At 37.8% G+C, this 14,443-nt stretch overlaps 1 protein-coding gene across 13 annotated transcripts in view; it reads left to right on the top strand.

Annotated features, from left to right (window-relative positions):
* Nucleotides 1–14,443, top strand: part of MAP2K5 (mitogen-activated protein kinase kinase 5) — a 267,619-nt gene that overhangs the window by 99,767 nt on the left and 153,409 nt on the right. For 9 of the 13 annotated variants that reach the window (XM_049706939.1, XM_049706938.1, XM_049706937.1 and 6 more), the window contains one exon: nt 7,190–7,251. In XM_049706939.1, coding sequence (XP_049562896.1) covers nt 7,190–7,251 — 62 coding nt within the window. Of the gene's footprint in view, nt 1–7,189; nt 7,252–12,887; nt 12,937–14,443 lie in introns of all 13 variants that reach the window. The other 4 variants (XM_004276230.4, XM_004276229.3, XM_049706942.1 and 1 more) reach the window with 1 other exon arrangement.

The raw sequence follows: 14,443 nt of genomic DNA, 5'->3' as shown, positions 1-14,443 counted from the left end.
TTAACTTATTCAGATTAATATCAACAACTTATTTCAGATTAGTATCAACTTCCTTTCAGTAGCGTACAAAAACTTTGCTCCAAACTTTATTTTATATCTGTGTGTGTGTGTGTGTGTGTGTGTGTGTGTGTATATACACACACACACACACAGAGAGAGAGAGAGATAGTGAGAGAGGGATTTGTATATATGTGTGTATGTATATGTGTATGTTTGGGAGGGTGTGTAATTTGCCTCTTTATTGATAGCCTGTATTTGGGAAGACATTATCCTCATACTTTAGTTCCTTACAGACGGTTTCCTTTAGTTATATAGATGTATATTAACATAGCTGATTAAAGATTTTTTCCAGTAAGTCCAACATCTGAGCTTTTTTAGGGACAGTTTCTGTTGATTGCTTTTGTTCCTGTGTATGGGTCATACCTTTTTGTTTCTTTACATGTCTCATTTTTTATTGTTGAAAACTGGACATTTAAAATTATGTAATGTGTTAACTCTAGAAGTCAGATTCTCCCTCATCCCCAGGGTTTGTTTTTGTTGGATATGTTTGTTTAGTGACTTTTCTAAACTATTCTGTAGTGTTTCTGTCTCCAGTGTGTAGCCACTGAAGCCTCTTTCAGTTAGCTTACTGGTCAGCTAATGATTAGGCAGAGATTTCCTTAAATGCCTGGGGCTAATAAGTCTCCCAGTCTTTGCTGAAGGGTTCTGAGTGTGTTGGGGCACACCTTCAGTACTCTCCCACTCTCAGAGAGGGATAAGTCTAGTACTCTCCCACCAGTTGATAACTGTGCCTTAGTCTTTGCTTCCTGCTTGTGCTGAGCCTCATGTTCAGCCCAAGGTGACTGCTGAAAGCCTCCTCCAGGCCCTCCTGAGCATGCACATGGCCTTGTGCATGCATATATCCTAGATTCCCAAGAATATGTTGCAGCTTTTCAAAGCCTCCATTTTCTCTTTTTCCAATAAATCTATTTATTTGTTTATTTTTGGCTGTGTTGGGCCTTCGTTACCGCGCACTGGCTTTCTCTAGTTGTGGCGAGTGGGGACTACTCTTTGTTGCAGTGCACAGCTTCTCCTTGCAGTAGCTTCTGTTGAAGCACGGGCTCTAGGCATGTGGGCTTCAAGAGTTGTGGCACTCAGGCTCAGTAGTTGTGGCTTGCGGTTCTAGAGAGCAGGCTCAGTAGCCGTGGCGCATAGGCTTAGTTGTTCCACGGCATGTGGGATCTTCCCAGACCAGGGCTCGAACCCGTGTCCCCTGCATTGGCAGGCAGACTCTTAACCACTGCACCACCAGGGAAGTCCCTCAAAGCCTCTATTGACTTCTCATTCCCCAGCTTTTCCTTTTAAGACTTTTGGTTAGCCTATTGTTTACCTAAACTGTTATCCGCCACCTCAATAAGTTACAGAGTTAATTGATTGCTTCTAATTGTTTTCAATAAATGCCCCTAAGGAAAAGGTTTTTTTGTATAAGGTGTAAGTAAAGACAGAATTGCAAGTGGGGTCTTCCAGGGAACCCCCAAACAGGTTAGAAGTGAAACTTTTATGAGAATGTGGATATGAAGGAGCACCAAATCAGTTCTGCCTGTGCAGTGGCTATCAGGCTGCTGGAGTTTACTGTGATGGCAGGCTGCTGGTTTTCAAGGCTGCACTGAAGCTGGAGATCAGGCAGTGGGAATAGGGCAAGTTAAAATGCCACAAAGCTTGCTGTTCTTACCAAGATTCAAGCGTTGTCCTGAATAAACAATTTTGGGGTTGCTACAATCCTTTGGCTAATTTCAAGAGTTGTGAACAAGTTGATTCTGACAATTTTTGTATGTTTTTTCATTGCTTTTGTGGAGGAGAGAATTTTCAGAGGACCTTACCCTGCTGTTTTTAGTGATGTCACCTTTTAGTTACATTTTAATACTTTAAGTCCTTATCTTAAAATATTCACTTTATAACCTATATTTAACCTCTTTTTTTGAGACTCCTCACTCTCTTGACTTGAGCTGCCTGAAGCCCTTCTCCTACTGCTGTTGGCAGCTTCCCTTCACTCCACCCTAACTGGTCCCTGAACACTAAAATTTCCTACTTCTTAAGTTTTGTTCTGCCATTCGCATCTTCTCTGCTGTTTCCCACATCAGCTCCTGTAAAACTTTATTACCCTCCCCCAGATTTTACCTACCTCTTTCTCATTTAGAGACAACATAGACTATCAGGTATGAGCTCTCATATCCTTGCTTTTCCACCTATAGCTTAGCAACAACTGCACACACCTGATCCACCTCTCACATGAAAAGCTGTTTAAGGTCAGTCCCTTTACGTGTGCATCCCCTTGGTGGAGTTTCTCCATTAACCACCCTCTCTCTTTTGGACCTTCATTCTCTCTGTAATAAACAAAATATTCCTCAAAAATACGTGGACCAAAAACTATGTGCCATCCTGTATCATTCCTTCTCTCCCCTTCCTATCTCAATTAAACTTCTCGACAACTTTGTCTCAACCCTAGTTCTGTTCTGTTAGTGTAAATTCCCATTATTTATTTTAATCTTATATTAGTTGTTTATTTCCAAGTAGTAATTGAGCACTTTCTTTCAGACACTGTTCTAAACTTGGGGGACAACAGTGAACAAGACTTAATCCCTGTTGGTATGGGGCTTAAATTCTAGAAGGGGAGACAAGAAACATACAGTACACTCTCAGAGAGGGATAAGTCTAGTTAGAACCTAAAGCAGGGTAAATGATGACTAATAAGGAGAGGAGGTGCTATATTGCAGGGGTCCCCAACCTCTGGGCTATTGACCAGTGCTGGTCTGCGGCCTGTCAGGAACCGGGCCTCACAGCAGGAGGTGAGCGGCAGGCGAGCAAGCAAAGCTTCATCTGCCGCTCCCCATTGCTCACATTACTGCCTGAACCATCCCCACACCCCACCGTCCGTGGAAAAATTGTCTTCCACAAAACCGGTCCCTGGTGCCAAAAAGTTTGGGGACTGCTGCTATACAGGACGGTCAGGGATGGCTTCTTCTATTTTTTTTTTAACTAAAAAACTTTTATTTATTTATTTTTTTATACAGCAGGTTCTTATTAGTTACCTATTTTATACATATTAGTGTATATATGTCATTCCCAATCTCCCAGTTCATCCCCCCACCGCCACCCTCACCCCCCCACCGCCACTTTCCCCCCTTGGTGTCCATATCTTTGTTCTCTTCATCTGTGTCTCTATTTCTGCCTTGCAGACTGGTTCATCTGTACCATTTTTCTAGATTCCACATATGTGTGTTAATACACGATATTTGTTTTTCTCTTTCTGACTTACTTCACTCTGTATGACAGTCTCTAGGTCCAAGGGATGGCTTCTTTATGGGAGTGGCATTTTAGCAGAGACTTTAATGTCAGTGAGCCAGCTCAGGGAAGGTCATGGGGAAGATCTTCAAGGCAGAGGATCAAGTATAAATGCTCTAAGGTGGGAAGCAAGCTTGGTGAAATCAGGCCCTACAAGAAGGCCATGGTGACTTGAGAGTAGTGATGAGAGGACCTGGGGCCAGACAGGAGGCCAGAGAAATAGGCAGAAGCTAGATTGTGTAGGCCTTGTAGGTCATGGTGAGGAATTTATGTTTCAGTCTGAATTTGTTAGGATGTATTGGAAGGTTTCAAGTAGGGGAGTGATTTGATAGGCCTTCTCATTAAGTCAAAATTAAATTCACTCAGAAATACCCAAATATAGCATCTCAGAATCTGTGTACATGTATTTGGATTACCATCATGGGAATAAGTTGTTTCCCCCAAAACCCATGTTGCAAAGAAAGAAACGGCTCTTTATTTTTTTCAACTGGAAGAGACTAAGAGAGTTTCTGAAATTTTTGCTTGTGGCTCCAGATTTCAATTTTGTTAGTATTAATAATAATCATGATCATTTTAAGGAAAATGTTGGGATGAATATGAAACTAAAGTAGTGCAAGACACTACTTTATGTTGTAGCCCTGTATTACGATAAACACAGACCTTACCCCATGAGTTCTTTTTTTTTTTTGCGGTACACGGGCCTCTCACTGTTGTGGCCTCTCCCGTTGCGGAGCACAGGCTCCGGACGCGCAGCCTCAGCGGCCATGGTTCACGGGCCCAGCCGCTCTGCGGCATGTGGGATCTTCCCGGACCGGGGCACGAACCCGTGTCCCCTGCATCGGCAGGCGGACTCTCAACCACTGTGCCACCAGGCAAGCCCCCCCCATGAGTTCTTTTGGCTTAATTTCATGAAGATGATAGCCCCAGTTCATCAACAGAAATGTGTAGTTGTTTGGCAGTTGACATGGATTTTTTGCTACTCTGTTAGCACTCTTCCTCCCGGTTCCCGTGGTGGATAGTGGCATGCAAGGAAATGCAAGGAAATGACTGTCTAGGGATGATCTGAGGCCAGGGAGCCTGAGGAAGTGACAGGTCACAGAGAGTAAACCAGTGACCTTGGAATCATGAGGAGAAGGTTCAAAGCAACCATTCAACAGATAAACGAGTATCTATATGCCTTGAATACCAGTGCCTCAGCAAATATTAAACTGTCTCTCTGAGTATGTGTCATATAGTAATATCACATTGCAATGAGACTAGAAAGTTCACATGTGATTCTCAAGCTATGTGATGTTATGGAGAAACCTTTTAGATCTTTGCAGTTCAAAGGTTCAGACCTTTTCTGAGTTCTGGCATCAACGGACTCATGGCTGTGACTAGAACACCCACCTCTCTGGACTCAGTTTCCCTCCTCTGTCAAATAAAGTCATTGGGCTGATCTTTAAGGTCCCTCCAGCACTAATGTTTGATGATTTGATGAGTCTAAAGATTGCCTAGGCCTATAGGATAGAAATGATAGTAAAACTCAGTAAAAATTCAACTGAAAACCCTCTGCCATTTTTAGCCTGGTAAGAGTTATTTTAATTGCATGAGAACTCATCCGGCTTAGTAGGAACTATTGATTCTAAGTGGATCTGCCACAATTTTTTTTTGCCTCTGACAGTATCTCTCTCTAATGATTATGTCAAGGACAGGATGAATCTGTGATGACACAAAGCCAGCTATGTAAAGATTTACCCATATGGATAGCTAAGGAGAGTGGGATATAACTGAGATTAAGTAGATATTTAGAAAAATCAGTGAATTACCTCAAAATGGGATTCTTTTTTGGCTTGTTCCACTAAAAATGGAGGTAATGTAATCTTTGATTTTTTGATTTAGCTTGTTGACTACTATCCGTTTAGCTAATTAAGCCCTGATTTATATCCTATGTAAAAATAAATCTTCTCTTAGCACCTCTTAGTAGTGTATGTGAATAGATTTGCACCTCCTGGTTTTGAGCCACTCAAGCTGTTCACTTCATAAGGGACTGGCCCACTAAACTCCATTAATAAGGATTCCAAATACCAACATGTAAAGCTTGATCTTCTTGAGACTGTTCATCCTTGCAACTGCCAATTCATCTGAAAGATCGATGAGAACATGAAATGTTTTTTCTACCGTGTTTTCACTTTTCTTGCATCTATAATAAAAATGCCATTTTAGTAAATAAAGATGGCTCACCTCATTGCAGAAGTGTCTTTTTTTCATTCTCTTCTGGGTAGCACCCAGAACCAAAGCATAAGGTTTACTAACACTGTGGTTTTCCAGCTTCTTTTCAGAATCTGGAAACTACAAGCCAAAGTTAATGAAAGAAGTGATCATTTTCCTGCTTTAAACAAGATAAATACAAAGCCAATATCTTTATATATATGGAATATATATTGATGTAATATTTTTTACAGGGAAAAATAATTTTTTCTCTGTTCAGTTTTAGGAAAACTTGACATAAAAATATTTATATTTGCAAAATAGACTTAACTGCATTTGAAAAGGATAATATGCTCCATGTTAACATCTTACGAGGCATACTTATAAAGCATCCAGTGGTAAAATTGTTAAATATGAATTTTTAGCCTCTGATAGAAACAAAAATTGTTTCTCAAATATATTGGATAATTCCTTTATGGAACTGAAAGACTGTGCACCTCACCATGACTCAAAGAAAGGTTATTACATGTGGTTAAAATAGTTCTCATATAATCATATCATTAATATGAGTAAAGTAGTGATTCTTTGCATATCTTCCTGAAATTCTTATACTACTTGTATAAGATTAAAAATTTAACAAGCATACTCAAATTTATACTTCCAAATGAATACTGGTTCCTTTGAAATAGTTTCCTGGGAAAGTTATGCCATTATTTTAATGATGTTATTGTTGCTGCAGATGGTTTGCAGTCCCTTCTTTTGAAACTGTTTTCAGAGCAACTTAACCTAGCTGGTAAAATTCATGGCGATTTACATTTATTTACTTATTCATCTGACAGATATTTATTGAATATGTACTCTCTGTTAGTTGTGCTGATTTCTAGGTTGATGAAAATTAAAATCAAACAACATGACCCCTGCCTTTATCATGTTCACAATCTATTGATTTTGTTTTTTGGAAACCACCAAAAGCTGAATTTGGTAAAGGTGAAGGATGTTAGTGAATACCATTTTAGTGAAAAAATGTTACAACATAAGGAGGTTTTTTTAACCTCATAAAGTGGTTTTCAAAATTATATCAAAGAGAATCTCCAAAAAAGAAAAAAAACATTTTGTTCTAAGATAGTATCTTTGGAATATGTTGATTGCTTGTCATGGTACCTAATTTGAAGGGTAACATTCATTTAGATAGATGTTAACATAACTATTTTACTTTATTAGTTTTTATGTGTATTTTGAATTTTATACGTACCAGCTTTTGTTTGGTTAATATGAAAATTCTAAGATAGGGTCCTGGTTTACCTTTGAGAAAACTGTTAACACAAGCTAGATGCCTAGATATGATTGTCCTATTGACCTTCAGTTTTGCGTATGTATTTAAGTTTACATAAAGTACAGATTCTTAGCCTGTCCTTCACTACTTTCCTTCAGTTTTTACATGTGTATGATTATACACTTGAGAACAAAATGAAAGTATCTAGTTATGCTTCATCTGGAAGTATGATTATGTCATAAATATTGATAAAACTGGACTAAAAAGCTAATTTTACCCTAGACATCCAATGCATGATGTCAGTAGAGAAAAAGAAGTCTCACAATGGATCCACAGAGGAGGAGGGGCCCAGTGCACTTTTCTAGTAGTTTCATTTGTTGTAACACAACATGTTTGTTTCTACAGGGGGATCTTTGGATGTATATAGAAAAATTCCAGAGCATGTCCTTGGAAGAATTGCAGTGGCAGTGAGTATATGGCTTCAACTCTATGAAATTTGGGTGATTTAATCTCTATAGTCAAACATTATTCTCTTTATATCCTCAGGATTTTTTTTTTTTTTCTTTTTCTTGAATCCATGCTGACTGCCAGGGCCTTCTTAACTCTCATCATTTTTGTCCTTTCTTCTTTTCATAGACCAACCTACAATAATAACATAGACACATGACAGTTTTCAGGCTTATGGATATTCTTTTTTTTGGCCACGCCGTGTGGCTTGCAGGATCTTAGTTCCCTGACCAGGGATCGAACCTGGGCCCTGTCAGTGAAAGGGTCAGGTCCTAACCACTGGACTGCCAGGGAATTTCCTGCATATTCTGACCTGTTCTCGTTTCATGTATTTGCAGGGACCTTACTACTCTTGTTAGCCAGTAAAATTTCCACGTTCTTTGGAAAGAAAGCTGTTTTAGGGACATTTTGTAGTTATAGGCATATGATTAGGAAATACTTTTAAAGCCTAAATTATTAAAATAAAACCATCTATAAGAAAATAGTACTTTAGTCTTAAAGATTTTTGCAGACTTTTTATGTACTTGGTTTTTAATTTTTTCACCACGTATATCTGGAATTTATACCTTTGTGATTTCCTCTTTTCTATATTCACCAATTTAAACCGATGAACTATATCAACTAAATTAACATTACTATATAAACTCCAGATTTCAAATTCAGAATAACATAGGCTAAACAGTGTCTAAGAGAAGTCGTGGGTGGTGTAATAGTAAACAGTTGCTAAACTAAAGGCGCTCTGATAACTTAAGCAGTTTAGTGCAGAACAAAGTGGTTATACCATGTACCATTTAATTAAATGGCTGATTTTCACATTCATTATACATCAAACTGACAACACAGATCCTTTAATCCAACATGGACACTTATTTAGTCTTAGTTCATTGTAATTCACAGCTTTCCTTTTTTCTTTCTAATTATTAGTGAGAACTGCCCAGGGTGATGAGAACTGTCTTTCCTGATGCTATTGCTGCTAAGTAGCTTCTAATCTACATGTTTAGGTAGATGAGTATGAAATTTGACTACTTAAAGCACTATTCTAGATGAAAATAAAAATGTTTCATTTCCTCTTTTAATCTCAGGGGGGAATGAATGCTTTGTGGCTTTTGGCATTTCTTAGCTCTAAAGTTTAAAAACGTATATTAAAGGGCAAAAAAGGAGGAATACCAATTGAAAAAGCAAAAAGTATATGAGTTCTATACGCAATTATCTATCAAACTTGGCTAAAATAGGAATCTGCCTTCTTCAGTAGAGAAGCTTGTTCTTCCTGGATTTCATAAATCTTGCCGCCCTCTTGTGTAGGGCAGCCACACAAGGCCATCGGTCTTTTCAATTCTACTGGAGTGGGAAGCCTGTGAAGTGAATGGAGTCAGCAAAAAAAAAAAAAAAAAAAAAATCCAGCTTCAGTGCAGGGCTTACCTAACTGAAAATATGACAGTGATTTTAGTGAAAGGCATTTGAAATAAGTGCTAGCCAAAGCATTATTTGTATTTAACCCTTACATTTTAAAACATGAGGCTGTTTTTGTTTTTTTTCCCTAAAATGTGTCCAATTTCACCAGCTTTTATGGCTTATCAGGTCATAGTAATGAAAATTGCCTGTGGCCAGAGTAAAAAAAAAAAAAAAATGCTTTTGATAATTTTACTCTTCATCTGCCACTTTTTATAAACTCTGCTAGGGCCTAAGCTTGTATAATACTTCCAAAGTGTGTTTTTTTAATGAAATTTTAGTAGACTACAAAGTTGGTTACTCCTTTTCTTGCAGCTAACAAACACCAGTGGAAGGGTTCTACCAATCAAAATAAGACTAGCAAATTGATGGTTTGTAGGACATGATTTGTAAAGTAAATGTTCTCACAGCCTGACTGGGTTCCCAGTATCCTTGACCATCACTCCTCTAGTGTTCTGAAGACAGCATCAACATCATTCCCTTGAGTTCCCTCAGGGAGGCCAAGGAAGCACATGGGTTCTTTTGCCAAGCCAGAAGGAACAGAATCGGGAGAGAGGAGGGAAATAGGTGTATATTGAGTACTTCTTTATGAAAATCATTGATAAATGTTTTATGTACAAATATTATGTCATTTACCCTTCACAGTAACTCTATAGATGATTGTACATATTTTATACAAGTGCAAGATGAGGTGTAGAAAAGTTAAACAGCTTGCCTAGAGATATCATGTAGCTAGTCAGTAATAATTAGAACCCAGGGCAGTTTGACTCCAGGCCCCATGCTCTTTCAATCTGGTTTCCTAAGAAAATGAGAAAAATGAAGAGGAAGAAATGAAAGGGAGAATGAGGTTTAAAAGTAAAAAAGAGAAGTATGAATGAAGAGAATACTGGCGTAACACATACAACTGCTTCAGATTCTTTTCATGTCTTAGAACCACATCTAGGCATCTCTTCCTCCCCCAAGTAACTTTATTTTCCAGGTTCTAATAGTCTGGCATGCTATACAGGTCCACAGATCCAACATTCATTACAGGATAGACCCCTGTCAGCCTTTATGATATGTTGTTCAAATTTTCTCTTGATGGATGTATGGCAAGAGAATATTTTCCCAGAAAAAGAAATCCATATAAACTGGTTGATTTCAGCCTTACACCTTGCTCAGTGATTTTTATTACTTTCCACTGGAATCTGGTCTCCTATAAAGAGGAATGCCTTTCTCCCTTTCCCTGCCATCTAACACATTTTATTTTTCCTCTCATTTCTGAAGCAGTGACACTGTGTACTGTATTTTGAGTGCTAATGTTGATTGAAGTTGTCCCTGAAAGGCTGTGCACTTGACATGTCAAGGAGTGAGTGACTGACAGCAGATATAAGTACTTTTAGTGTCAAGGCTTTGTCAAGTCGTTGTGAAACCTAGTTTACTGAATACCAATAATACCCTCTAGATTTTCAAGGGACAGATTTCTAGCTCCCCATGCATTTATTCTTCTTCTAAAGGAAAATGTAGTCTATTTTGATAAAGTTGGAAGAATAATATTTTCTTTTTGAATGTCCAACAAAACTTATAAATTTAGCGAGTATCATAAAATCAGTATTTGTTTTACTTTTTCTCTGCCTGATAATCTGAATATGGTGGATTGCCTTCCCCTGTGTGTTTTCTGATTATTCATTTTCTGTGGGACTAATTTTCAGTGGTGAGTTATCTTTAATGGGAGAGCTTTAAAATATGCAACTTATAAGTTGAGAACTTTAACCCTATTTCCAGAGCTCAGAGGGTGATTACTTCCAGCTAAATAAGATGACGTTGTCCTACTACTCAAAGAAAAAATTGTTTTTATTATTGATGTTATTTTTATAAGCATTTAAGGGAATATTTTTGTCCTGTTTCTTCCTTCTGTGTTATTCCTATTTTCATATTTTCTTTTTTTACTATCTTACTGTTCAGAGTACATGTGTTTTATTGTAATGCCACTTAGTCTGAATTCTGGAAGAAATCATTTGCTATAGATATGTATTCCGTTCTCTTAAAATAGAAAAATATATCACAGAATTGATTATAATGCGTTAGCAAATTTTTCAGGAGTACATTCCACTCAGAACAATTAAAATATGTTAACTTCTGCTCAGCATTAGTTGATATAGATTTTATCTTCTTCTAGACCTTTAGTATTTGGAAATCGGGTTTTTCCCTTGGCATTTCTATTTTTATTATTGCCCTTGGTCTTTTTTGATCAACTAAAATCCTTGCATATTTAGCTCCAACCCTCTTTTCATCTTTCTCAAGGTATGTAAATTACTCGGTTACTTCTCATAATGGTAGTTTTTCTTATATTCCTGACTCACCTAAAAATTTCTATAATGATGGGTACTTTAAAATTCTTACAGTAAATTTTTTTTTTTTCCCTGTGGTACGCGGGCCTCTCACTGTTGTGGCCTCTCCCGTTGCGGAGCACAGGCTCCAGACATGCGGGCCCAGCGGCCATGGCCCACGGGCCCAGCCTCTCCGCGGCACGTGGGATCCTCCCGGACCGGGTCACGAACCCGTGTCTCCTGCATCGGCAGGCGGACTCTCAACCGCTGCGCCACCAGGGAAGCCCCCCAGTAAATTTTTAATAATAGTGGTGTGTTCATTGTATCTGATACCTAATTATGAATAGTCAACCTTGAAATTGGTAAGTTCACACTCGTGTGCATTACAGGGTCAGTGGGTGTGAATAAAGACATGTGCATCTCCTTTTACAGCTATTTCTATATAAAGATTTTTAAAGCTTTTGATGATTAACTTTCCCACACAGAAGGTAGCACTTATAACCCACGTACTTAGGGTCTTGGAAACATCTTCTCTTCAGTACCTTATTCGACTAATTACTCTTAACTCAGTCTGTTAAATTAAAAAAATCTAAACTCTAACTCAGATGTTTGTATTTTCTCATTTTATTTCTTTTACTTGCCCTTTCAGTATTGTCTACATGATTCCACACATACTTGCATCAGTCAGACTGGCTTGTGAGGATCATCCCCTTGATATACTTTGTTGTTTCCTACCCTAAAATCATTTAAAATATTTGGGGGGAAACTTTTTATTTTGAAATTATTTTAACCTTCCAGAAAACTGGTGAGAGTAATACTAAGAATTCCCAAAGATGCTTCACCCAGATTTCCCAATTGTTAACAATTAACCACATTTGATTAAATATATATGTACAGATTTTTTTCCTGAAGCATTTGAGAATTATTTGCAAATATCATGACCCTTTACTCCTAATTACTCCAGGTGTGTATTTCCTAAGAACAAGGACATTCTCTTACATCATCACTGTATATGGATCAAAATTAGAAAATTAGCATTGATACATCATTATTATCTAATCAACAGTCCTTATTCAGATTTTGCCAGTTGTCCAATAATACTCTTTATAGACCAAAAGAAAAAAATTTTCTAGTCCAGCATCCAGTCTTGGATTATACGTTGCATTTAGTTGTCATGTCTGTTTAGTCTCTGTTAATCTAGAACAGTGTCTCAGTGTTTGTCTTCCTCGATAGTTTTGAAGAATGCACTGCCCCAACACTCTGATCATATATTTTTACCTTGGCTTGAATGCTTTTTTCACTTTTCTTCACATCAGTTGAATCTGTTACTCAGGGCCTGGCACTTTGGTAAAGCCTTCCTGACGGTCAGGGGAAGCAGCCTTTAGTCCACCCATTGCCCTCATTAGTTAAGTTTTTTAAAAATGTCTCTCCTTGGTCATAAATGTCATGACTTTAAAAATTTTTCTTTTCATGTACAGAAGTATAGAAAATAAGTGAAAATCTTTGTCCCTTTTTCCTGTCCCTCTCCTTTCTGCCCACACCACCACTGAGAACTTTGTCAGTGGACTTCCAGGTCATATTATGTGCACACATATCCATTTCTTTCATTCATCGTACCTTATCTTCAGAACACTGTGAGCTCATTAAAGGAAGGAACCTGTAGCTTATACATTCTGTGTCCCCACAGCGCCTGACACAGAAATGGGAGGTGTTCAATAAATGCGTGTTGGTTAACAGACTTTGGAAGGAAGAAATTACGGCTGATACGATTATGTGTTTAAATGTGGAAAGTTCCTTATAAAAACCATCATTGTCCTGTTTTCTCTTTCTCAATTTAGGTCGTTAAAGGCCTTACTTATTTGTGGAGTTTAAAGATTTTACATAGAGGTATGTACTGGCTTACAAGCTCTGACTTAATTTGGGGTAAGGTGGGGAGCTCTCCCTATACCTTGATTTTTAAAGTGAATAAATGATCTAATATTTAAGCCAGGTGATATATTTGGTAGTCAGTAAGATGGCTGCTTTATAAATGTTACTTAAAAAATTTTTTCTTCCTTAACTACTCTGATTTAGATTATAAACTTGGTATTGTATTTTTGTGAATAATGTTTACCAAACATGTAAAACGGTGTTTTTCATAGTATTTGGAAATGACAGGATCTTATTTTTCTTAACTCTAGTTAATTGCAAAACCTTCACTTTCTATATAATTGCATCCCTTCCTTTTATTAACATTTCAAATATCCTCATGCATTGTTGCTTAAGAGATTGCTTTACATACCTTGAAAGTGAAACTTTAAATAAGGGATTGGTAAGTGCATCAGCAATTAGTCTCCTAGTCTATTAACAGAACACATGAGAAGAATAATCGGATCACTGTTGAATGTTGCAAAAGGAACCTCCCTTTGCATTTTTTAATATTCCCCAAGTGTCTGAATTCATTTGGAAGTTGGCCTGATGTTACTAAGTACCGTTTAATTTCACACCTCTGCTCAGCCTAGCTTTATGCACCTTTGGAGAACGCAACAACATACACAGATGTGATGAAAGGAAAGTTTTGTGGGGTTTTTAAGGTATAAGGTATGAGAGAGAGAAAACAACTGATGTCTTCAATTGTAGTATCACATCTGTCACTAAGGGTTTTTTTTTGTTGTGGTGGTTTTAATATCCTAGTGGTTCCAAATTTGTGCTTAAATCTTCCTTCCTCTTTTGAAAAGGGTATGTAGATTTTGACAAGCAAAACTTTCAATTCAGTTCTTGAAGGTTTTTATGCTGATTAAATGGAATCATAAACCAAGTTTTTCTTTAAAGCCAGTCCACTCTATTTCTAGAGTATGTGGTTGGTACACATGTAGATGTAGGGAGAGTGAACTGAGTGTGTATTATTCTTCCTGGGAATAAATAAGCATGTGAATACATCTGGTGGGTGAGAAAAAAATGGAGCATTTTCTCCTCCAGGATTAAGAGAGAATGGTTGTTAACATAATATGACTTATATTGCTTCCCTGTACTCCCACCTCCCCAGACTCACCAACCCATAAGGTGGTTATAGCCATTTTAATAGGAATTATCACAGTGGTCAATTCTTGTCATTTTATTGATTTTTATGGACATCTGCTATCCATTTGACAAAGGAAATCAAGGAAGTCATCAATGCTCAGTAGCAAAGCCTTCATTAAAAGGACCTTGCCATGGAAATTCAAATGTTATTTTTTTTAATTTATTTATTTTTGGCTGCGTTGGGTCTTTGTTGCTGTGTATGGGCTTTCTCTAGTTGCGGTGCGCGGGCTTCTCACTGTAGTGGCTTCTCTTGTTGCGGAGTATGGGCTCTACGCGCGCAGGCTCCAGTAGTTGTGGCACCTGGGCTCAGTAGTTGCGGCTCCTGGGCTCTAGA

Source organism: Orcinus orca, chromosome 2 (assembly GCF_937001465.1).
Source record: "Orcinus orca chromosome 2, mOrcOrc1.1, whole genome shotgun sequence".
In the NCBI taxonomy this organism is placed as follows: domain Eukaryota; kingdom Metazoa; phylum Chordata; class Mammalia; order Artiodactyla; family Delphinidae; genus Orcinus; species Orcinus orca.
Note: the sequence above shows the minus strand (reverse complement) of the source record. Positions and strands in the feature narration are given on the sequence as shown.